At 41.2% G+C, this 26091-nt stretch overlaps 1 protein-coding gene across 9 annotated transcripts in view; it reads left to right on the plus strand.

Annotated features, from left to right (window-relative positions):
* GRIA4 (glutamate ionotropic receptor AMPA type subunit 4) overlaps positions 1 to 26091 on the plus strand; it is a 254290-nt gene that overhangs the window by 143841 nt on the left and 84358 nt on the right. For all 9 annotated transcript variants that reach the window (XM_009938500.2, XM_009938501.2, XM_075418087.1 and 6 more), the window contains exons 4-6: positions 4884 to 5068; positions 23346 to 23399; positions 25387 to 25545. In XM_009938500.2, coding sequence (XP_009936802.1) covers positions 4884 to 5068; positions 23346 to 23399; positions 25387 to 25545 — 398 coding nt within the window. The remainder of the gene's footprint in view (positions 1 to 4883; positions 5069 to 23345; positions 23400 to 25386; positions 25546 to 26091) is intronic.

The following is a 26091-nucleotide window of genomic DNA, read 5'->3' on the forward strand; positions in this document are numbered from 1 at the left end:
AGATGGAAGTAGCTTACGTAAAATAGTTCCGATATTTCAGTGTCTGTGGCTGTTGAGGTCATAGCTAATCTTGGGAATGGGATCAGTTCCTGTATGAAAGTTGATTGGACCAGAAAGGGAAGAAAGCTAATTTGCATTTCAGTAATGTGCAGTATATGGTGCCCATCTTTGGAAAAGACCCATGTTCGTCAGAGATGTTTTCTACGCTTGGGGGCATAACAGAAATATATTGCGTATGCTGTTTCCAGTATATTAACCTGTTAACTTCTGTCATTCAGTATTGTCAGTCTGCTAGCCAGAGTCAAATACAATAATAAAATGTAAACATTTCATCCTCTTCATCATAGAAAATTAATAATAAGTTACTTCTGCATAATAGTTCAAACATAAGAATTATTACTGGGGGTGCCACTGTTTGGAGCAAGCAGCCACTTTGCTATCTGTCTCCTAGCAAGACTATCAGGAACGATTGCATTCGCTTAGAGGGGCAGGTGAAACAGTTTCCCAGAGTGAAAAGGCTGATTGAAGATGCAAGTTATTGAAATTTAATTATTACACTGTAATTGATCACTGATATATTTCTGGTGAAAGCAAGCCAGCAAGCAAGAAGAAAAAGAAAAAAAAAGGAAAGAAAGAAAAGGAAACAAGCCAACCAAGTGCATTCCAGCGGAAAAAGAAAGTCAACATAATTCTCCTCTCATCTCTTTAGTTTATTCTGAACACACTGAAGAGATTTAGATACCAGATTTTCTTTTTCATTTAAAGGGAAATAAATGAAACTAAGTCATTGACTACTGAAACAAAATTAGATAGGGGAAAGCCTAGCTGGTACAGCAGAACACAAATCAAAAAAACTGAAAGGCCACTGATGTTTTAATAGCAAAAAGATCAGTCATGATTTCAGCTGCTTTGGTGGAGGGTTTGTGTGTCTAGGCTCCAATTACAATGGCGATGTTGCAGTGACTAGGAGGGATCCTGGACTCCCAAACTCCTACATTTACAATTGTGTTGTTAAACAAGAGTTGCTCAAATGTTTTACACGCTTTGGCCTCCAGATATCTAAGTCTCTCCGAAGAAGTACTAATCTCTCTCTGAACAGATATAAGACCAGGTGCACATCTGGCGTTGTTTCTGTGAGGCTGATGCATTTTGCAGTGGAAAAATGCCTGTGGAGTGTGGAATGAGGGAAGCAGGCTTAAAAAAAATCTGAGATTTTATTTGTAAGGTACTTAGCTGTAGTATCAACCCCAATATGTAGATTTTCTGCAGTAGGCGTCTCTAGCTCTGATTTTATGGGAAAAGAACAGAGTAAGTTCATTTTCATGTTTGTTTGGGGTTTTTTTCCAAACATAATGACTCTTGGTATATTTGTGTAAAAAAATAGCAGTATGTTAGATCAGCACAATTCCATCTGACCAGAGAACAGAAAAGCAAGGAAAGAAGGAATCAAGAACGCAAAATCTTTGCAGACTTTCCGTGTGTCTGAGTTGAGTCCAGTATATTGAAGTGGAATTGGTATTACTGGTGCTGATGCAGTCGCCAATAGTATGTGCATTTGAGCAATGACCTACAAAAAGCAGTTGGCAGACTTCTTATCGCAGGTCATTGAGGAAAATTCCACAGAACTATAGTCCCGTAAAGAGGAAAAAGAAGGCATTTTTGCAAATAGCATCCTTGTGTTTGGGAAGGACTTCATTTGTGTTTCCAGGCAGTTGTACCGGTGTTTTATCTTTTTCATAGATTTCCTAATTAAAATAAAACAAACCTCCAGGAAGGGCCAGGAGCTTGTTGATACAGACCTCCGGGCTTGAACTGATTATGTTCGGGCACAATAATTTGTATTTTCTGATAAATGAGTTATCTGCATTTCAAGGTTGATTTAGTTGGTGAGGAAGGGTTACTATATGCAGTTGTGAGAACTTACCTTATTTTTATTTATTGGCATAGTCCTAATCATTTTTTTAAATAATGTTGTTTTCAAAAACATTGATTGTGTAGCATAGCTGACATGAATTAGCCTCGGTTTTTTTAGTTTGCTTTTATGCACCAAATAGTATTCCACAATACATTCTGATAATTACCCCAGGTTAGTTTCAGATTTTTTGCCTTATAAAATGTTTGCAGCACTACAAACAACTAATGTTTTTCCATGTTAGCTGTAGCCAATTATTTTAGACAAATAAGCATTCTCTTCAGCATGTTGAATTTTTATGCTAACTGAGCCTGTGAATGCCTTTATTCATTGTGCGTAAGCTCCACCTTGTCGGTCTGTTATATTAAAAATTGTTCCTGCACACTGAATAGATGACTATGCCACTGATTACTTGCACAGGGATTCTGAACTCTTCTGATGGATATGTTACACCATGTCCAGTTGCTATCATTTATCTGTATTGTGCTTTATGTGAAAGACACTCTGACATGAAAACCCACGTCTGAGCACCAGCTACAGACAAGAAGCTACAGAAGCTTCAAATGCCTAAATGAAGGCAGTTGCTAATGAAAAATGGCAAGTCAAACCTTGATCAAGGTAGAAGAAAAGCTTTTCTATGTGTTTGTCTGATATTTGTCATGCTTTATACTGGGATAAATTCCCAGTTTGATCAAAATACATCTTAGTAAAGTTGTCCAAGTGAAATACACAAGGAATGAGAGGATATCAATTGCTGTTTCAAACACCATTCATTCTGAATCAAAGAAAATGTTAATTTGTGTCAGGAAGCTGAATTAAGTAAATGTTGACTGCCTTTGTAGCAAAGATCAAGTCAAAGTTACAGTTTAAATGAAGCAGGAACCCCTGTAACACTGGAGTAGTTTTAATGTATGTCTATATATGGAAATGAATAGGAAATGAAGCAAGAAATACAATGTTTGGGAAAGAATCTTGTCATGATTTGCAGAGATAATTACAGGCAAAAAGGAGATTGAATATAGCAACAGGAAAAGCAGAATAATTATGCAGCAATTAACAGGAAAGCTGTATGATTCTTTGAAAAAAAATAAGTCATCAGGTTAAAAATATATGCTGAGGACAGAAATGCTTCAATACTCAATACATTAAGTATTTGAATTTGTTTCCGAAGATAAAATACTGTTTAATAAAATAAATGTCTCATTTATATGATAAAATATTATGCATTTTATGTATTCATTATAAATGTTTGTATTTTTGTCCTAAATATGTCATCTGAATTGGAGAAAAAAAATAATAAATGTTCATTTTGAAGGGCAGGTTCATAGTGTCATAATGATAAGAAGATACAGATTTTAAGTTAAAATTTCAAGGACTGCAAATGTCATAGGAGCCAGTAGAAAAATAGCTAATCCTAGATTTGCAAGATAATTAGTTTCTCATGTGTCCTAAAATCTTCAAATTCTCATAGAACTATTGTCTAATTTTATTTTACTGGAGGCTAACTTGGGTTTTGGTGGGTTTGTAGGTCTTCTGATAATTAATTAGTTAGCAACTGCACACTGAAAAGTACTCCTTCTGAAATGTAACTTACAAAGATTCGTCTTGCAATCTATGGGAATATCTGATAGTGCTTTTTATGAGGAATCTGTCATGCAGTGGCATCACCAAGTACATTAAAAAGACAGCTGAGGGTCACTGCACTTAGGTATGGGATCCTCTTGTTGAAGAGAGAAAGGGGCCACCACTGTGTAGCGGCGTCACTAAGGATAGTTTTCAAGAGGTTAAATCTTTCCTTTAAAGCTAGTGCGGAAAATTCAGCCAGCTAACAAGTAAAAAGCTATGATATTTTGTGTTGTGATTCTAGACAGGGGGACCTTCTCTGAATTCCATCATTTGTATTGTTATGTTATTGACAAACGTATCTGTACTTTTTGTCTTTCTTAAAAATTAACTCTGGATCTGAGGTGTGCAGTCGCCTTTGCTTTAAACAAATTCACCATTCACTCCAGATAAAAGATGGAACAGTACGTGCTTCCTGCTTCAGGAACTGGTTGGACAAGTCAAGGCTAGACTTGCAAGGAGTCCTGAGATACATCACAACCTCCTCTCCTTCCTGTGTACTGCACAGCCCTAGTGAGAAAAAATCAGGAGAGAACAGAAGGCCAAGGGCCGGTGGGCCAAGGCACACTGAGCCTGTGGGCAGGGAGCCTGCCCTGCGGGTTCAGACGGAGACCTCGGAGAGGATGCGCCTTTCCCTTCTGTGAATGGGCTCAGAGATGACAAAGAGGGCATCAGATACAGATAAAGAGCAGTAATCCTGGCAGCAGTAGTAATTAATGCTTCTATGGTGCCCTTCATTCATTGACCTCTAATCACTTTGCATGCATTGTGCTGTAAAGCCATATAGACTCTCAGAAGTAGAGCAATGTCATTTCTATTCACACATCTATTCTGGCATATATATATGCATAAAAAAATGAAAAAATGAATTCTTGTTAAGTAGTATTAAAAACTGCTTGGATTAAATGTTGTCCAAAACCACAACAACAAGAAAAGCAAAGTGTTTGAATGTCTGACATACTGCTTGTGTAGTACACGAATACTTCTGGTGAACGAGTAGGCTCAGATTTTTTCACTGCTGTGTCATGAAATGCCCGGATATAGAAACCTTACAAAACCAGTCTGAGAAGCTGAATACTTGACTGGAAGAGTTTGTGTTTATAAATCATATGAAGATTATCCATAATGCTGAGAATCGTTCCAAGAATTTGGATCACAGCAATTGTGTTTTTCATTAATTGCATATTGTGCGCTGATCGTGGCAAGTAGCATGGGTAAGGATACAAACAGTCTCTTATTCCTTTCCCTGCAGGAGCAAATATTAAAAGATATAATATTGATTAAGGACAATTCCTGTTCAAAAAATGCAATGATTGTGTTACTAGTGTATTGTATCCTTTTCTTTTAGGTTATTCCATACTTCAAGCTATTATGGAAAAAGCTGGACAAAATAGCTGGCAAGTCAGTGCCATCTGCGTGGAGAATTTTAACGATGCCAGCTACAGGCGGCTTTTAGAAGACCTAGACCGAAGGCAAGAAAAGAAATTTGTAATAGACTGTGAAATAGAGAGGCTTCAGAATCTCTTAGAACAGGTAATACCTGCTTTTAGTGTCACTGTGAGCACATTACCAAAAACTCTGGAGAAGATACCACTGTGCATTGCGTTTCGTTTGTTTTCTCGATGGAAATGAGATTGCTTGCTCTTTCTTTTTGTTTTTCTTCATGGGCCTGTATTTTTCTGTCCACTAGCCTCTTCCATTTCCTTTTCCTATGAAATTCCCGTCGTAACAGCCAGCACATCAGTGCAGTGATCCCCCCTTTCCCACTCGGCAGGTCTGGGGGCGAAGGGTGCCAGCAGTCCGGGCAGCTGTGCGTTTGGCCCCAACTCCCAGCACCCCTGTGCCTGATCACAGAATCACAGAATCACAGAATGGTAGGGGTTGGAAGGGACCTCTGTGGGTCATCTAGTCCAACCCTCCTGCCGAAGCAGGGTCACCTACAGCAGGCTGCACAGGACCTTGTCCAGGTGGGTCTTGAATATCTCCAGAGAAGGAGACTCCACAACCTCCCTGGGCAGCCTGTTCCAGTGCTCCGTCACCCTCAGAGTGAAGAAGTTCTTCCTCATGTTCCGACGGAACTTCCTGTGCTTCAGTTTGTGCCCATTGCCCCTTGTCCTGTCACTGGGCACCATTGAAAAGAGTCTGGCCCCATCCTCCTGACACCCACGCTTGAGACATAAGTATTTATTAGGTCCCCTCTCAGCCTTCTCTTCTCCAGGCTGAACAAGCCCAGCTCCCTCAGCCTTTCCTCGTGGGAGAGACGCTCCTGTCCCCTGACCATCCTCGTAGCCCTCCGCTGGACTCTCTCCAGTAGCTCCTCATCTTTCTTGAAGTGGGGATCTGATGCATCGTGTGCCAGAGCCTTTGGGCTGGCGGAACGGCAGGGTGGTGTTGAACTGCCGAGATGCCCTCAGCCCGTACCTTCCTGGCGATAAAGTTCAGTTTCGTTTGAGGGAAAAGAAAGCTTATTTTAATCTGGTATTAACTTTCTATTCACCATATGTGTTTCTAGCCATAAAACGCTTTAAAATCTTTATTACACATATTTAAACTGATAGTTTTATTACCTTAGCAGAGTATTTATGAACATGAAGAAGAGTAGAATAAAGGTGCTATTGAAGTGGGAAGGAAGGTCATGTTCTCCCATCAGTTATTCGTGGAAAGCTGCTATGACATAAAGAAAATACTGGGCCAGACAGACCTGCTTGTGCTGGTACCTACACCAGTGTGTAAAGCGAGTGTAAGATCCTGCAGCTCTGGTACGGCAGAGCTCTCTCTGCGCAGAGCTGACGTACGAGCTCCTTCCCGAACGGCGGAAAAAACACAGCAGCGCTTCGAGAGAGCGTCTCGTCCAGCGCCGGGGAAGTACCTGAGGGCTGACCGGCCGCTGCCCGCAGGATCCCGCGCTGCCGCGATGCGTGGGCCCCGCTCCCAACCGCCGCCTCCTCCTCCTCCTCCGGCGGCGGGGGGCGCGTGCCACCTGGCGGCGCGAGGGCGGCCGCCGCGGGGCCGCTTTGGGTGCGGGAGCCGCCGGGCGCCGGGTCCGCTGCCGGGGGTGCGGGAGTGGTGCGGGAAGCGCGGTGCTCACGGAAACACGCACCTCACTGCTGCTGTCACTGGCTAAAGATAAAAGAGGGCAGCTGAGAGTTACCAGTATGGCTGGTTCAACAAGGGCTTTCCTTATGGCCGTTGCCGAGAGAAGAACAGATGATGCCAGATTGCTATAGATACTCATCTGGCCTTTCCTTTTTTTTTTTTTTTTTTTTAATTCTTAATGCTATAGTGTTTTAACACGTGCTTTCTATAGCTAATAACGAAATCCTCCCCCAGTTCAGTCGATGTTGTAGTAAAACAGAACACCCGTTTGAGGGGCTTTTAAAATACATTTAGAAAAAACGTTTCTCTCTCAGCTCTGCGTGTGTGCGCGTGCGCACGTACCTGATTTCTTCTACACAGCATGCAAATGAGACTTAGAAAAAGTATGCTGTGTTACCATGAGTCTTGAAGTGCACCCACCATCCCGCGTAGGTGTATCTACTGAGTATCCACTTGGTTTCAAAGCAAAATGAAGTCATCCAGTACACATCTGGATCTCACTGATCTCACGTGTACCTTTTACTTGCTTCCAGGAGGTGCTACTCATTTTGATTGGCACCTCCGTAGTCAGTTCCATTTTGGGAACATAACCTGTGCTCTTTGTTCAGATCATGCAGAACAAAATTGGATATTGATTTTAAAGTGATTAGATTTTGACCTCCTCGGACTTTGCATGCCTAAATTAGGTACTTAGTGCAGGCATGGTAAGCCATAAAAATGCAGTGCCTGGCCTCAACAGGCTGAATCAAACGTGGTGAGTTTGGCTGACATCTCTACAGGGCAAGTCCGGAAGCTAGTTGACTTCTCTTTCCATTAACTGCACAGGGAGAGCTGTGGGTAGGAGTTAACACCTAACTTGCAACATACCTGTATCTTAGCCAGTCATACAAGCACTTTTAAGAAGTATTTAATCTAGCTACTGTCTAATTTTGGATGGGATGCATTTTACCCAGGAAATGAGCTCTTCTGTACTTGTGCTGGTGTTTATTCACGCCTATGTGTAAAGCCTTTGCCCTTAAATCTATGCTAATGAAGGGAGATAAATTGTTTTTTAGGCATGTTGGGTTTTCTTTTCTCAGTAGTGACTGCCCACATGTGTATAAATATATATATTTACACTTGACCTAATTAAATTGAATTCATATATTTCACACTATTTATGTAATTTTTCCAGATCATATGAGTTCTGTTCTCTCCCAACGTGCCTGGAAATCCCCTTCATCCTTGCAGAGTAGACTTACTGTACAAACAGGAATGGCATTATAGCCAGGCTAGACAAAGTATGCAGAAGAGCTGCAGCTTTATTCTCCATTGTGAAGGTCCTGGTCTTCCTAGACAGGCTGATCTGCGAGTAGGCCTGGCACACTTGTTTGGGCTGCCAAAATGAAAGCACTTTGTCTGCAGAGAGCAAATGCTGCGTAAGGATGGGCAGTCAGAAACAATCTCGGACATTCAGTCTGCCAGAAATGGAACTGAAGCGAGAAGAGTCTGGCTCAATGTAGAAAACACAACAGCCATTTAAAAATATCAGCCAGTGAGTTTTTCCCTTTGCGTGAAGGCCTTAATAACCTATAGCAGACAGGTAAGGTGCCTTCACAAGTGGACTAAAAGTTGGCATGCTTTTCTCTGCATACACAGAGGAATTGATTAAGCTTCAGTGACTCTAATTAGCTCAACTTCTTTCCTGCCTAGTTCTCCTGTAATTGAGAGCCTAAGTTGTGACTATACTGTAATACTTTGCAATGTACAAGCAAATGTTCTGCAGAACATTTAGGAAAAGTAATTAAATCTCAGTAATGAGACCATAACTCAAAGTGCTTTTCCCTTAAATCTATGCTAATGAAGGGAGAGAAACTGGCTTGTGGGCTTGTGGGTTTCTTCTCAAGCGACTGCCCATATATATGCACATTTGCACTTCTCGTGACTGTGGACCTCAAGCAGTGAGGACTGGAGACTTTTTTGCTGGCTGTGTTCAAAAAGTGAAGTCACTCACTGCTCCCTGCCCATACCTGGTGCCCACTGATCTGACCTGGTGTCTTCTGCTCGCTGTCCTCTCCCAGCTGCCCAGCTGAGAAAATCAGCACCTTGCTGTTTCCTCACTTCTTGTGCAACTTTAATCTTACTGTTTTCTATTTCCTTTTGTCTCCTATATTTTTCTTAGTTCATTAGTTTTTCTCATTTGTTTTCTTCTCTCCATGTGCCTTGGTGTGTGTAGAAGCCGCCTCCACACTCTGTATCTGAGGCTTGTCTTCAGGGAAAATTTCTCTCCTGGAACCCAGTGATGTATCTGAAATCCACACACCCCCTGTGCACAATCAGATTGTGCATTTTTCATCGTATTATCTTCCTTTCAGCTTTTTATGTTGCTGTGGTGAGGTTGATGTTTTGGGCAAGGGCCAAACCTGGCCTCCTTTGAAGGGTGAAGTGTAGAGAGATGGAGCTTCATTTTCAGATTTGCAGTCCAGAAAGGGAGAGTAGGGCCAGCATTAGATTCAGGAGATGCATTCAGCCCACACACAAGTGTTTATATCCGATTTGCTTGGATTGCATGCTACTCAGGAAAGGTTTTAGATCTTACCTCTCGAGGCTATGCCAAGACTCTACTAGACTGTGATGGTTTTCTTAGTAAAGCTATGCTCCTCTTCTTTGTTCATGCTCACCCACACAAGACCATGCAGTCTCCAGTAGCAACTAGAGATATTTGTGGGTGACTGGAAACAGCGTGCTTGGTTTCTGTATTAGTGCCAATTGGCACAGCTCAGCTCAAAGTCCCGTTTAAACACAACACTGGAGCAACACATCAATTTCTGCAGGGTCACAGTGTTGTTGCTTCAGTTCCTCGGGAAGACAGACAGCGTCTTCTGCCTATCTGAGTCAGTAGATCTCCACCTACTCTCAAGAATCTGCTGTAACTTAAGCATACCAAGATAATTTTAGCTCTTTTTTAGACTTTGTTCTCAGAATGGTGAAAGAACGCTCTGCCTCCTGAATATGTTACAACAGCCATAACCAGGAAAACCTGTTACCTGAGGCTGAAACTCCTCCTTTACACTCCTCCAACAGACTTTATCATCCTGCAAGCCCAGGCTCTGGAAGACAGACCACAAACATCAAGACTTTTGCCATGAGTGTTTTCTTAACTTGCCCACTAGAAGTGGTGCACATCATTTGCCTTTGGGGAGGCCAAGCAGGTCCTCACCCATTTTAATTTACAAGTGTGGACCTGGTGTCTATGGCTGGTGATGGTGTGGCTCTGGAGGTGAACCGCTCCCACGCCATTGCCTCTCAGGGCAGCCTTGGCAGCGCTGGTGCTTTGGGCAGCTCTGCAGTCCTTGACACAAGGGGATGCAATGCTTGTCTTGACCACTGCTGCTCACCCCCAGAAATAACCCCAAAACGATGTGTTACAGTGCTCCACATGAGCAGCAAAAGCAGTAGAATGAAGATGGAAGGTATTTCTGCCCGTGGCAGGGGGTTTGAAACTATATGATCTTTAGGGTTCCTTCCAACTCAAATCATTCTGTGATTCTATGAAGATCGATTTCGTGTCAGCTTTCCCCAGAAACTCCAGAAAGTGTGTTTCCATTTTGGAGACAGCGTGTCTGCTCTCAGCATTTACGGAGGGTTCTTTATGCTTAACAGAATGCTTTCTCGAACCTCATCAGCGATCTCGCTAGATCTGATGAAGTGTCTCCCCAGTTTACTTACTGGGCCCTTTGTTTCATCTATTCATACACAGTGATAATAAAAATATGCCATGTTTTAATGTAAAAAATAAATTATGATAGTCCTTTATTTGTATTGCATAAATGACTAGAAAAAGAGGCAAAGCCCTGTTTCACTACATGCATGAAATTAGAGATTGTTTTTACTATTAGCTTTCTGGCTTACCAGGACAAGATAGAAAAAAGGAGCTAAAACAAAGACACAGAAAGATAAAATGACATCTCCACAGTTTTATATAACAGTTATAGCTTATATAGCAGAATGCTTTTCTAGTGATTCATATTCTTCTGTCAAGGACCATTATGTCCTTGTTTATCAACATCCCTTTTTTCACGATACTTTTGGCAGGTGGTCTTTTAAAAGCACAAAAATATTCTGTTTGAATCAAAGGATGAAAGTCAGTGAGAGAGGCAGAAAATTCTCTGCTTGTACGTCTCTTCTTTCTCTTGTTCCTAAAGTGCTGCCCTGAATTAACACATAGAACTTTCTGCTTAAGACAAAGTGAATACTTGAAGCACATTGCAACACTCTGATTTCCATTTCCTGCCAACTAGTCTGCTAATAGTGGCAGTCCAGGCCAAAGTAGTCTTTTACTGCATATGAGTTTACTGCAAGAATCAGGCCCATGTGTTTCTCTCACGTTTCACTAGGAGTTTTCATTTTCTTCCTCCTTCTTTTCATTTTATTTTTCTTCCTGCATTCTGAAATAGTGTATCTGTTTCAATTTCTGGCTTATTCACTGAAAATCAGAAGTCAAGTCAGCCTAAGGACAAAGGGCATATCTACCAAAATTAGAAAATCATTATTTTAATCTTATTATATATTTACTGAATTTCTATTTGAAGTACAGAACTCATGTTTCAAAATAAATATGCCTACAAAAGAAATGTGGTTTTATTTATTACTGAGAAAGCCCAAACAAAGTTAATACCAGATACCTACTGAAGTTGAACTTGTGAAACTCGAGGTCAGGCTTCCCAGTTTAACAAAACTATTATTTTTTTCATTTTTATTTTTCTTTTCATTTTTTTTCTTTTCATTAGTATTTATTCATTGCTTAACGTGCATCTGTACAATCTGAAGCAATAGGAAAGCTACATATAGCAGAACGAAGCAGTGGTTAGAATTACTAAAACAGTAAGAAGTGAGGACTGATACCCTCTTGGTTTTTGTTGGCTTTGTTTTTCTCTTAGACCACCACTGCCATCAGCACCATAAAAGTCTTCTTCCCAAAAACCTACTCAGCAAGCAAGAAATCGCACTTACTGTGGCTAATCAAGAAATACGTGCAAGTTGACTGACCAGGTAGTGCCCGTGTGCTGACTAGTAGCTGTCAAACGGGAGGTGTACTGTCTGGGTACCTCTTGTCCCTTTGGTGGCAAAAACATACGGGTCTCTGTTCTCCACCCAGTGGCCAGTATGAGTAAGGGCGGTACAAGCTTAGTGTCTTAGGTGTCCTAGATGTCTTAAGACAATGCCTTAGAGGCATTGTCTTCATTTCAAATGTAGCTTAAATTGCCCAATGTGTTAGAAAATATTTTACTGGAAAATTGATAGACAGACCCTCAGACAGCTCAGTAGCACAAATATGATTCCCTTAGGAAAGAGGACTAAAAATACAAAGCAAAGCACACACGTTTACGGAAATGTCATATGACTCTCTTCTAAGTTTTACTCTCATTTAGTTTGTTGGAATAATTTGCCTCCAGCAAATACGTGTCATAGATTTCTTTTGTTATTTCTTTGTTTGCTAACTTTCAAGCAAGAATTAAGTGTAATAAAACGATGAAATTGTGGTGAGATTTGAAGAATTACGCAGAAAATAATTTTGAAGATTTCAGTGAAAACACATGTTATTTGTTCAGCCATCACATTTGTTCTTTTTACTTCTTCGGGCACTAATAACACTTATTACTAGAGAAGCAGACTGTCATTTGCTCAGCCATAGCTGGTCTCGCAGCTATTACTTACAGTTTGTTCAGTGCTCAGAAATGTGTTCAGATATACAATGAAGTCGATGCTCCGAATAGATTTTGCAATTAAGCTGAAAAGTGTAATATAAGAATCATTTAGATCGTGATGGATAGTTTTTTTAACGGTAAATACTTCAGCTCTTTTCTTTTGGCCTTTCATTGTTTTTTTCTTTCTGATGTTAAGCTATATCAAAAAGGCATTTAAAATTATGTAAGGAAGCTTTCAAAAGCATGAAACGGTGAAGCTGAAAGTTAACAGTTATGGTCCCCCATTTCTTTTTCTGCCAGACTTCTCATTGTCAGCACATATTAAAGGCTGCAGAGCAAATAAGGTACCAGAAAATATCTGGAGTCTTAGAGCTCTGAGGTTTGTTTTTAGGCAAGTTATGAAGCTGGTTTTGAAATTCAGACTGTGAAGTACTGACATGAACAGCTATATTCTACAAACTGAATAACAGAATAATTGGGGTTGGAAGTGGCCTCTGAAGGTCATCTGGATGCTCTCCCTGCTCAAGAGGGCAAGCTTAGATCTGGTTACTCATCCAGGCAAATTTTGAACACTTCCAAGCCTGGAGATCCCACAGTCCTTTTATGCCCTATTTCAGTACTTTGACTACCTCGTGATAAAAAAAAGAAATCCTTATATCTAGCTGGAATTTCATGTGTTGCAGCTGGTGTCCTTTTGTCCTAGACACCCTCTTCCCTACACCGTCCCACTGGGTATTTATGCATATTACTCAGATCTGCCTGGCCCTTTCCTTCTCCAGGCTGAACAGTTCCAGCTCTCTCAGCTTCTCCGCATATGACAGATGCTTGAAGCCTTCAGTCCCCTGTGGCCCTTCTCTGGACCCACTCCAGTATGCCCGGGTCTCTCTTGAACTGGGCAGCCCAGCACTGGACACAGCACTCCAGATGTGTCTCACCAGAGCTGAGCAGAGCGGAAGGATCATGTCCCTCAATCTGCTGGCAATGCAGCCCAAGAAGCTGTTTGCTTTCTTCGCCATGAGGCTGCATGACTGGCTCGTGGTAAACTTTAGCAGAACCCCCAAGAGCTTTCCTGCAAAACTTATTCCTATCCAGTCTTTTCCCAGCCTGTCCTGCTGTGTTTGTTGAGTCAGGCTCAGAGTCAGACCAAAAAATAAGGCACAGATCTACACAGATGAGCTTATTTGTTTCTCATTACTCTGTTTGCATACCTATAGGCAGCACTTGAGATAAATATACCTTATGAGTTGGTGAACTGTGTATCATCTTGTACTGATTCTTGCAAACCAATGATGTGCTTACATCAGAAACAGCTAGAAGGAATAAATACCAGGGTGATCGGGTCAACCTCTGTGCAACTTTGAGTGACCACGTCTACAAATGTCCTTCACTAAGCCAGGCAATGTGCTTCTCCAGTATTTTGGTTCCTCATTGTCTGCTACTAAATACTCTGCTACTTCTTCCTAATTTCAGATGGTCCTCTTCGGCAGATTTTTACTAGGAATTGAGTTTAACTGTGTCTCCAGAATAACCGTGCAAATCTTGGCAAAGCAAACTGAAAAATACAAGCTAATTGTAATTGCATTTGCCTAGGACCTTTATGTTTACTTCTTTCTGAAAGAGCATATTGCTACTTCTAATTTCTGTTTTCTCAGGCTTTTTCATATGCATTAACATTTGCAGTGTTTGTTTCTATATTTGTATGCACAGATACATACATAAACACATGCACATGGACATGCACAAGACTCTATTCAGCAAGAAAGCATTTCTCCTTTCTGCAAGAAATGCAATGGATTTCCTTTCTTTTTCCATCTGTAGCAGCTCCATCCTCTCCCACCCGTTTCCATCTGACAAAGTTTAAACCTCAGCACTCTGTGTATTAGACGTCTTCCAAGGTGTCCGCTGTGCGCAGCATTCTGAATTTTGCATAGTGAATCAGTTTTGCTGTCAGAGGTCATCAGTCTGGCTCCTAGTCTAGCAGGCAGGCTGATTCTAGTTCTTTTTTTCCTGCTCCCTGCCCTCGCCTGCCCATAAGAACTAAACAGGATGTTTCCCAATAGGCAGGCACCACTTTCCTCAGCTCTGTCAGTGCTCTGCACTAGCAAGATCAAGCCTCACTTCTCATCCAGGGCTATGTTTGCCTTTAAACACAGAGATGAAAACTGCTGTGCAGCATCTGGCACATATTTAATGCTTTGATGTACACAGCTGAACTGATACTTAATAATAAGAAGAATTTACATTGTACTTTGTAATATTAAAAATTAAGCATGGATGCAAAGTTGTCACATAGTATTAAGTTGTCATATAGTATTAGTATCATTAATCTTATCTTGTAAAAATTACAAGCCAGTAAATTCTAGTTCATAATATCTAACAATACTTACTAACAACCATGATAGGGAAGTAGCTGCACAGCGTCTTGGACACTGTTCATAGCTGTCTCACTAACTCAGTTTTTCAATGTGTTGCTTGACATCACTGATCCTCAGCTTCCCCAGCCTTAAAGAGCCTTGAGATATGTGGCTGAAAAGTACCGTGTCAGTTTAAGCACTGAAAAACAGATCTCTCTGATGGGTAAAATGGAACAGCCTGTCACAGCAAGATTGATTATTATTACTACCATCAAAATAAAAATAAATATATGTGTGAGTGGAGAAAAGTACAGAAGCGGACATATTCCACTCCTTCTTCGTCTGCTCTTAATATTTTGCCACAGGAGTGCTAAACTTGAAAAAGTAATGTTTCACTGCTGGATTTCTCTAAATCAATCAAGTTGTAAATTTTTCTGTTTTTAAAAATATGCTTTTTCTCATCTTAATTTCCAGTGTGTCTACTAAGTGAATCTAGCAATTGGCATTTTTGCAAAAGATATCTAGATCACTGACATAATTAATTTAAGATAATAACAATAAATTAAACCAGAATACATTAATAAATTGCAACACAATACTTATAGGAAGGCAGAAATTAACCAGACACATGAATTAAGCAAATAAAAAGCTGTATCATTCCTCTACAATTTCTTCTGCTTTCCTGTTTTTCATGAACACCGCAGCACATTGGCACAAAGGATCACTAGCACAACACAGATAAGTATTTATCAAGAGATTGCATTGCTTTTATATATAGTGGCATAATGAGGCTTTCTTTATCCCTAGAGTCAGAAATGGCAAAGACTTGCCTCATCTCTCACTGTCTCCAGTTTTCCTCGATATCTTTTTGATTTGTGTGGACAAAATGCAGGTTTAGTTTTGCTCACACAGAACCACAGGAGCAAATCATTATCCAAAGGATTTGGTATGTGCATGGTGCACAGTATTTTGGACTGACAGCAGCATTGTTAGACTTACGCTACTTCAGAGATGTGGTAGCAGCTCTCTCTGTATCTCTTCTTAGTTCCGGGGGGGGGTGGGAGATTCATGAAGTGCCTTTTCCTCATCGTTCCTTTCTCTCCATGCTTTTTTTCCATAGAGGTCTACAGTGTTGCTTCTAAGCAACAATGATAGCTCTTCTCCTTGAGGGAACCACCTGCTGGCATCACCACCAGCATCTTCCTCAGGTTGCAGAGTCAGGAGGGGCTCTCTGCATAGGCTCATTTTCTGTAAAGCAGTTGGGATTTTGCACACAACAACAGTTCCACTCTGCAGAGTAATAAAAGCACATTTTGTAACTGCACCACACAACTGATGAGGTTTGGACCCAAGAAATAGGTTATTTCAGTTACTGAAAGAACAAATAGGTGTTAGAAGACAAAGAATGAATACAAATGGTTCAGGGGATTTATAAAGTGACCTCCTTCTTACACCCTTCCCCTCTTCTGTCACCTTCTCATTCCCCAGGTCTGCATATCCCATTTAGCTCTGAGTGAGCCTTTCACAGGAGTAGGCTTTGAATGCAAGCAACTTTAGCAGCAGAAGAAAGCCACCGGCCATGCTCAGGGCGCTGGTGAATGGATTTAAGCTACCTCTCCAGGTTCCTTCCCTGGCAGCTGCCCGCGCTGCGCCGCACAGGGCTCTGCCCTGCCAGCTGGTCGTGGGCGCGGGGCTGTGTGGGAAGCACCCTTCCCTCTGCTCGGCCGTACGCGGGGCAGGGGTGTGCACCGCTGTGCCGGCCCAGCGCCTGCCTTCACTGCAGAGAAGGAAACACTGATTTGTAAGGAGCCACTTCTGCTTCATTTGTGGCCTTCTTTAAAATCCTGTCTGGTGCCTGTAGGCTGTTAACAGTCCACCCTTTCCCCAGTGACAGTGTCCTTTTGTGAGCACTAGCTGTTAAAATTAAGCTTGTTTCTCAATTGCTTTTTTATGGCTTTGTAAAAGATTTATCCTTGCTTCAGATATTGTATAAAATCCCATTTCAGTTGTGGTTTATATCATCGCCATTTCTGCTACAGTATTTCAGGTCGGGTCTCAATCTTCCGTCTTTAACAAGTCTCCACACTTTTTATATTGTGTTAGACAGACTTCCTTTTATTGCAGGTGTTCTTTTTCTTAAGGCAGTGAATTGTGACACAATAGCAAAGAGGAAGACCTTTGTTAAAGTCCCATTGGTAACGCGCAGCTATCACCCTTTGAAGAGATTTAACTGAAAATAAGTCCTTTTCACGCCAGCTGTACTGACCTCCATCTTCTGGAAATCATAACGAGGAACATTTCGTGCTACAGAAGCTAAGCATTCTTTTAAAAAGAGTTATATGCAATATCTATTTCTTAGTAGTAGAGAACAGAGGATGACTTGGGGCCTGATTCTCTGTTCAGATGCTGATGTAAGTCTGGAAATGTTTTTATCAAAGTCAGTGAACTTGCGACTCGTTGGGAAAAAAAAAAAGAAAATAATCAAAGCAGACACTGGTAGCTCTTCTTTTAGATAGTGGAATAGTTTCTGAATTTCCTAGGCCAGGCTATTGTTCAGCTAAATGGAAAGAACAGTATTGTATGATACAGTCAGAAAGTTCAGAGTTGTGTCTAAAGCCTAAGCTGGATTCAGATCTCACTGGCCCTGCTTTGACCACACTTAAATGTCAGTGGTGTAATTCTAGTTACTTTTAATTATCACTGGAATCACTGAAATCAGAATAAGACATTTTCTTAGTTGTAGTATGGTAGGTCAGCAACTGAAAATTCTCACAGTGTACCGTTCTTTTTGGTTTCTTATACATTAATGCCTTTAGTAATGTGAATAGAGCCTAAGGCTGAGGTTGGGTTTTTTTTTTCAAAGTTCACCCTTCTGTGGACACTCACATATAGAATGATATTTGGGAAAAAAAGAAGTTGCATTAGATGCTGAAACAACCTTGATAGCCTAATGGCCTTAATATTTCATTTTCTTTGATTCTATCCTGTTGCGTTAACTGAAATGATGTATTCACTAGTAGTGTGACTCCTAGATAATATATGAAACGGCTCGTTGTCTTTCCTGTTAATGGTAATTTGGGAAGCAGATTGTATTTTCTTATTCATTCTTCTTCGGAACAATGTTGATTACTTAATAATCTCTTCAGTTTTACAAAGAAGAGTATAAAAGAACTCCGATTCTAGGTGCTAGCCACCATGGTTATTGAATTAAAACATGCAAATCAATATACAAAAGCCAGTGCAGCATCCTGCTTTCCCCTGCTCTCATCCTTCCCCAAAGAAGTCACAAATCAGTTCACCCTTCCCAACACTTTCTTCCCAAAATCTCCCTGAGCAAGCTGAGGTCACCTTAAACTGTCAATACAACAAAACCCATTTAAGGAGAAATAAGAGTGGGAGTACAGAGCAAAAATAAATGTTTAGAAGGTGTAGATGAAGAAGTACTATCCAAGGGGGAGGAGTGAATCTGATCCCACTCGCTTAGGTTGCCGGCAACAGGACAGGTTTGAATCACAGAATCACAGAATCACAGAATAGTAGGGGTTGGAAGGGACCTCTGTGGGTCATCTAGTCCAACCCCCCCGCCGAAGCAGGGTCACCTACAGCAGGCTGCACAGGACCTTGTCCAGGCGGGTCTTGAATATCTCCAGAGAAGGAGACTCCACAACCTCCCTGGGCAGCCTGTTCCAGTGCTCCGTCACCCTCAGAGAGAAGAAGTTCCTCCTCATGTTCAGACGGAACTTCCTGTGCCTCAGTTTGTGCCCATTACCCCTTGTCCTGTCACTGGGCACCACTGAAAAGAGCTTGGCCCCATCCTCCTGACACCCACCCTTCAGATATTTGTAGGCATTTATAAGGTCCCCTCGCAGCCTTCTCTTCTTCAGGCTGAACAAGCCCAGTTCCCTCAACCTGTCCTCGTAGTGGAGATGCTCCAGTCCCCTCACCATCCTTGTAGCCCTCCGCTGGACTCTCTCCAGTAGCTCTTCATCCTTCTTGAACTGGGGAGCCCAGAACTGGACACAGGACTCCAGATGAGGCCTCACCAGGGCAGTGTAGAGGGGAAGGAGAACCTCCCTTGTCCTGCTGGCCACACTCTTCTTGATGCACCCCAGGATCCCATTGGCTTTCTTGGCAGCCAGGGCACACTGCTGGCTCATAGTTAACCTGTCGTCCACCAGGACACCCAGGTCCCTCTCCGCAGAGCTGCTCTCCAGCAGGTCCACCCCAAGCCTGTACTGGTGCATGAGGTTGTTCCTCCCCAGGTGCAGGACCCTGCACTTGCCCTTGTTGAACCTCATCAGGTTCCTCTCTGCCCAACTTTCCAGCCTGTCCAGGTCACGCTGAATGGCAGCACAGCCTTCTGGTGTATCTACCACACCTCCCAGTTTTGTGTCGTCAGCAAACTTGCTGAGGGTACATTCTAACTCTTCATCCAGGTCGTTGATGAAGAAGTTAAACAAGACTGGGCCCAGTACTGACCCCTGAGGGACACCACTTGTCACCAGCCTCCAACTAGACTCAGCGCCGCTGATGACAACCCTCTGAGTTCTGCCATTCAGCCAGTTCTCTATCCACTTCACCGACCACTCATCCAGCCCACACTTCCTCAGCTTCCCCAGGAGGATATCATGGGAGACTGTGTCGAAAGCCTTGCTGAAGTCAAGGTAGATAACATCCACAGCTGAATCAAAGCATCTTGAAGCAATGAAAAGGACAGTTACACATAGAGAGGGTCCTCCCTGACCTGCCATGACTCTGACCTAACATATCAGCGGTTTCATGGTGTATCACTGCTTATGTGACTCGCAAAGCCCATCTTTGATGCCTAGCCCTTTCTCAGGGTTTGCAGCTGGCCAGGGTGAGAGCCAAGCCAGACTTTCTGCTCCCGGGGCAGAGCCACCACAGGTGCCCGTGGCAGCACCACCGTTCTTGGGGCCTTCCTTTTGAAACAAAGACTCTTCTCACTGCTCAGCCTTGTGCTGTACATGGATCTGCCCCCTGCCCCACAGATGCTCAGGGTCTCTCTAATCGAGCAGGGCCCACAAGTACACAGAGCACCTTGGCTGGTCTCAGGAACACACTCTTTTGAAGTGAATCTCCTGATTGCGGTCTTTTGCTGTGCTGTGTTTCCCATCAAGGGTGGACTGAAAATACATGAATTGGTTTTCTTTTGGATGATGCCAAACAAGAAAGATGTGCCCAGAAGCACCCCTGAAGTGCACTGGCACCCGGTGTGAGTTCAGTCTAGAGACCAGGTTGGAGATAGTCCAGAGTAAAACCCTGAAATGTGCATGCTATGGATGCCAGCTCCTAGCACCAAGGCTTTTGCTGTACAGATCCCATCCTATGGACTTTGCTGCTTGCTAATGTAGATGTCAGGTGGTGGAACTCTGCCCTCTTTCTGGACTGTGACTGAGACTGAGCTTGGCCCTTCAGTCAGAATTTAGGGGTGCATGAGGAAGTGCTTGGGTTTTTAAGGTGCCCCCAGACTTAGTGAACTTCTATAGCAAAGGCTTTCTGGAACACTCATCTGTCAAAATCTCAGTCTTGTTTTTCCCTTTCAGAATAGATTTGCTGGATCTTTTACCCTCACTCTCCGCGCTGCCACAGAAGAAAAATATTCTTCCCTCACGCGCCAGCACTCATCTGTTTAGTTTGTGGTTCAGGGCAATATCTAGTGTTATGTGTGTGGAATGGTTGAGGTCTCATCTCTGTTAAAGCTCTAGTCACTGCTAGCCAGTTAAAGAATAGAGAAGAAAAGTGTGAGAGTTTGCGTTCCAGACTGAATAGCTGTCAGAAAGTCCTTCTCTTGTTAGGAAAGACTGAAGTTCATTGCCTCAGTTTATCAGAATGCAGAAGTACAGTACAGTAAAAGGTATTTCTTCAGGTAGTGAGGGTTTATATCCGATTTTATAGATCATGATCTGCAGCTTTGGGTAGTTGAGGGAGAAAGGTGACTGTATGTATATTTTGGATATTCAAAAGTATGAGATGCTCACAGAAAGCTGTTTTACTAAACATGCACTTCTACCTAAATCATAAGAAATTCCTGGTTTGCAGGCTATGTATGATCAATAACCATAAACAATTTCAGACTCAAAATCAGAATTATATCCAATCTTGGTTGGAAATACAAGCCATATAGCTTCATTTCTCTTCTCTGTCTGAATGATCAACATTCTTAGGGTGAAATTCGTCTCATTTAACATTAGGGATATGAAATGTAGGTGTCTACATCAGAGCTAATCATCGTCAACTCTTTTTCTAGTCAGTGCAGAAAAATATGCACTTTCAGGGCACAAGCTGTCTAATTAATTTTAGACATGTGCTTTGGGATAAGATGAATCATTTCCTCAAAGTGCCTGCTCTGTCCACTGACCATAAAGGAAATTAAGACAACTAGATGATACCTAAATGCGTGCCTTTATCACTCACCCTAAGAGACAAGTTTTGAGAGAATACACTAAAAAATTAAACTGGTTTTTTTTCAAAAATATTCTGTACTGTTCACATTAAGCCCAGGAACTGTGCAGTCATTTCTACAAGGATTTGCTAGGAGCAAGCACAGAAGCAAATCTGGTTAATCATTTGCAGTATTTACTCATTTTGACTGTGACAGCTAGGAACAAGTATCTAACATACCTCAATGGCTGCAGGTTGATCATGTGCTTGTTTTATTTGACTCATACGTTGCAATGATCATCACAATTTGTGTTACAAAACCAAAGCAGGGAACAGAACACTGCGGGTGTTAATTGCCAAAGCCATGTCAGCTTCCAAGAGCTCAAAGGGAGCTGCAGTGATTTGCCCAAGCTGAGGATCTGGTTATCATGTCACGTACATCTTAAATCATGTCAGTCCACTTACATTCAAACTGTGATACTGTAGTTATTTTAAAATGTGAGGTTTTAATCTGTATTAGTTTCCCTATAATGGGGGGGCAAACATATTTTCATTACCATGTATTGCTGAAGTAGTAACGATGTAAAAGCATTGTTGGTGTCAGGGATCAAATTCCTCTTGAAGCAGCAGAGGTTTGAAACCTTTGTATTCAATGCAAAAAAATGGCCTGACTGCAGCCTCCTCACATATGTTGGACTGGTGACAGGGAAAAGGATAGGACAAGGGGTAATGGCTTCAAACTGAAAGAGGGTAGATTTGGATCAGATATAAGAGAGAAGTTCTTTACTATGAGGGTGGTGAGGCACTGGCACAGGTTGCCCAGAGAAGTTGTAGATGCCCCCTCCCTGGAAGTATTCAAAGCCAGGTTGGATGGAGCTTTGAGCAACCTCGTCTGGTGGAAGGGGGTTGGAACTAGACGGTATATAAGGTCCCTTCCATTCCAAACCATTCTATGATTCCATGATTCTGTGAAAAGTGTGATTTCTCCCTCTTGCTCTCTGCCACCTCCCAGTAAAATGGTAGCAATGGTATTTAATCACTGATCTTAAAAAGAGTTTGATTGAGTCCAAAATAAGGAAGTAATTGTTACAAAGGGCAACAATCTTGTCATGGGTTGGGGGGGGCAGTGTCTTTTGGGATTTTTTTAGTTTATGTTTTGCTTTTTAAATACAATCGTTTTAGCTACAGACTGTAAATACAAACTAGAGATTGCGAAACAAGAACAACAAAAGTGTAACAGGCAACTTCCTGATTCGCTTCATTACTTTAAAACAATAAAATTAAAACAGTTCTGACAAGACACTTATGCCACATCCCTTTGATTTTCCCTTCAGCTCTGCTGTAGAGGCAAATTGACTTAGTGGGACAACAGAGCTGGGAATCAAGCATTTCCAAGTCTTAATCCAGATTTAGATCACGGATCCTTGGGTGTCTTTGGCCAAATTATTTAGTCCTTCAGCAATTTGTCCCTTATCTCCAAAATGTGATGTTAATTATCTTTTGCTACACTGGGAGAAGGGGCTGCAAGGCTTAGTCAATGTTTGTTCTGTCTTTTGAACATGAGGTAGGATCCATGAAGGCAAGAATTTGCCAGTTCTTCAGGACAGGGCCTAGAGCTGACATTTCAAAGCAGGCAAGGAGACAGATTTATAAGTTTCTCATTACTCACTGAGTAACCTGCACCACTTGGAAAACTTTTGCCTGTATCTTATTTATTCATCTGGAAGGAAGCTAAAATGCTTTGTGGAGATGAGCCTTGCTGTCCATTCTTGCTCTTTCCTCACTCATGTCTGTTCCCAAAGCCTCTGGCTTATCACTGAGAGCTGAACAGCACTTGTAGTACTTGACCACCTCAATGGCAAACAGTTTTGATCCCAAGAGGTGAAAACCCAGTTTGATTCATAAATTTCACACTTACTTAAAATTGAAAGGTACATTAGTGGCTAAGAGTCCTAGCTAACGTGTGACCTCATCCTGAATTTGTATCCCATAGATAATTGCTCTATTTGATAAAATAGTATACTACAGTAACATTTTCAGTCATACAGAAGACACTCAGATTACCCATTCATTACTCACTTTCATTTAAACTTCTTCCCATGATTGAGCACCTGGAAAGTTACAGCTATCTTACTGGGGCAAGACTGTGAATATTCTATTACTCATGTTACATAATTCAGAGTTTATATCTGTCTGGCTATGAAAACACCTTTCTAGAGACAACAAAGTGACAATGTGTTTTCTTTTTTCTTTCTTATTTCTCTTCCACAGATTGTGAGCGTGGGAAAGCATGTTAAAGGATACCATTATATTGTTGCCAACCTGGTAAGATACTTTTCTAGAATTATACACCTGCTTGGTAAGTGAAACACTCAGTTTTGCTTTGGAGTTACAGCACTTCACACAACATTTGCCATTTGTCACTAATATGTGGTTGCACATAATACATTCTTTATGGTGCATAAAAGAACTTAGTTTTGTTTTTACAGCCATCTAGACAAAAAAGGGCACGATGTTACCCTCTTAAATTTCAGCAAAATCAATGTAGCATAAAGGACTACTAAGTGTATCTTGTGGCTGAATTAGAATTTACAGAACTACACTATGATGTTTGACTCATCTTTTTAATATTACTAACATAACAATTCTTGAGGTAACTTTACTGCTTTCTCCAGAGAACATTCATTTTGCTGTAAGATCAGCTATTTCCAGTCAAATTACTAATTCAGTATTTTCACTCTAAGTCTAAACTGCACATTCACACAGGTAATGTTCAAAAAAGGGCAAAGGAAGGGTAAATGCAATATTTTATTATTAAAATAACCCATTCTTTAAGCCAAAATACCTGCCTGGCTAAGCACAGTGCATGTAGAACAGAGCCTAATGTATGCTTTAAATTGTTTTCTTTTTACTCTCCCTCAAGGAATTATAGTTGACATGAAATATTTTATTGCACTTTGCTGTACTTGTACCTTAAGATCACTTCTGATTATTTTTAAGACCTCAGGCATTTTAAATGAGACATGTCTATTCTCTTAGATCTTACAAATTAGATTTTCAGCATTGCAAATTTATAGTTCCCCAAGTAACTTTTCCCATGCAAAATAGTTACTGTAAACAAGGAACTGGATCTTGCAGGGAACAGCTAGTGAGATACATACAGTGGAGACAGGCACATCTGATCTGCCTCAGCAGCGGCACATGTTGCTGTCTACTGGCTGTTCAATAATGTGGGTAATACAACTTCCTGATGCGTCACTTTTTATATGTACTGTCAGTATCCTTTAGGACGTGAATCAAATCTCTATCCTTAACAAGATTTTTTCTGTGGGGTACTGACCCAGTACCCCACCATTTTTTTTTCTACATCTTTCTTTTTTAACTTAAGTGTGATAGTATACTTCTGTTTGCACTGATAAATGCCAATCAATCAGAGGAATTTAAGAAAATAAAAATAAGATACCTCTGGGCTAGCATTAAACATAGCAGCTAGGAAAGGACCAGAAAGATTCATACTTGCTTCTTAGCTTGCTTTAGCAGTTTGAATTACGCAATTTCTTGAAGTTCAGTTATGTCTCTAAAGGCAAATTTTACTAAAGAATTTGTCTTTATATGTGCTGAAGAGACTAGCCTGAGAAACTAATAAGTCTGGAAGTATATATACTTTATTTTTTTCTTCCAATGTTGGGGAGGTCTCTCTAGGCTTTAAATACGTGGCAGATCTGAGAGCTACCACCATAATATTTCACAAAAGTGTGATTCTAATGGTATATTTTCCTTGCACTAACAGTGAGATCCTCATGTGCTGTCTCTGCCTTCTAATGTCTATTATATTATCACATTATCTCAGCCTGAACAATGAATCCTTGAATAAATGTATTTACACAATAGTGTTGCTTGTTTTGCAAACATGCAACGAATCAGGAATATATTGGTTGAAGCACTAGTACAGTGCTCACTGAAATCTGCTAACTTTGACGGAAATTGGATTAAGGCTTTAATATTCTGCAGGGACTTTTCTGTTGACTTGCCAAAGGCATTTCTTCGAAAACTGCCATTCCCAGCAATGTGTTACTTAGCTGTCAAGACCACCCTAGCGATAATGATGGAAATTTATTTCTTGGTTGTGTTTCATTCTTTATCAGACAAATGGAAATTATGAACAAATGTTCTGTATTATTCTCTGGTTTTAAGTCTGGGCTTCTGACAGGAACTTGCTGCTGTACTTTTTTTATGCTGCCTTGCTGACCTAGAACAGATTGAACCCACAGTCGTGTATGAGGGCAAACAAAATCTTAAATAAATTTTCTAGGGATTCAAAGATATTTCTTTGGAGAGATTTATGCATGGAGGAGCAAATGTGACTGGATTTCAGCTCGTAGATTTCAGTACCCCAATGGTGACTAAGCTGATGCAGCGCTGGAAGAAGCTGGACCAGAGAGAATACCCAGGATCGGAGACCCCACCGAAGGTACTGGCTGATCTGAATCACCACCAAAGATATCACTTAAGTGTTCTAATTTCTGATTAACATTGTTGAATACACTAATGTAGACCTTAATATTTAGGCAGAGGAGAAGGCAGTTGATCTTAGTGTTACTGGCAACTAAATATGCCTATCGTTACGACTGTATGACAGAAACACAAATTGCAACACATTTCACTGATGTACTTTAATGTCCTTTGTCACTTATTCTCCAGCTTCACCCCTTTACTGACAGGAATTAAAGGTCATATGTTTAACTGACAACTTAATTTCAACCAATTTTATATGAATTAGTCTAATTATCTAGATTCACTTAGAGCGTAGAGCTTTCCTGATAGCTGAATTCTTCTGTATATGAGATATAACCACAACTGTAAATTTACTACCCTTAAATTTTCATTTGGAGTTGCCTCTGGAAATTCTGTCCACCTCAAAACCTGGTGTATTAATCACTTTCAGGCACAATCTTACAGTGAAATTACATCCCAGTGTTCCTCTGTCCTGATCCCTCACAGATGCATAACAAAGTAT

The sequence above is a fragment of the Opisthocomus hoazin genome, chromosome 1 (assembly GCF_030867145.1).
Source record: "Opisthocomus hoazin isolate bOpiHoa1 chromosome 1, bOpiHoa1.hap1, whole genome shotgun sequence".
NCBI lineage: Eukaryota > Metazoa > Chordata > Aves > Opisthocomiformes > Opisthocomidae > Opisthocomus > Opisthocomus hoazin.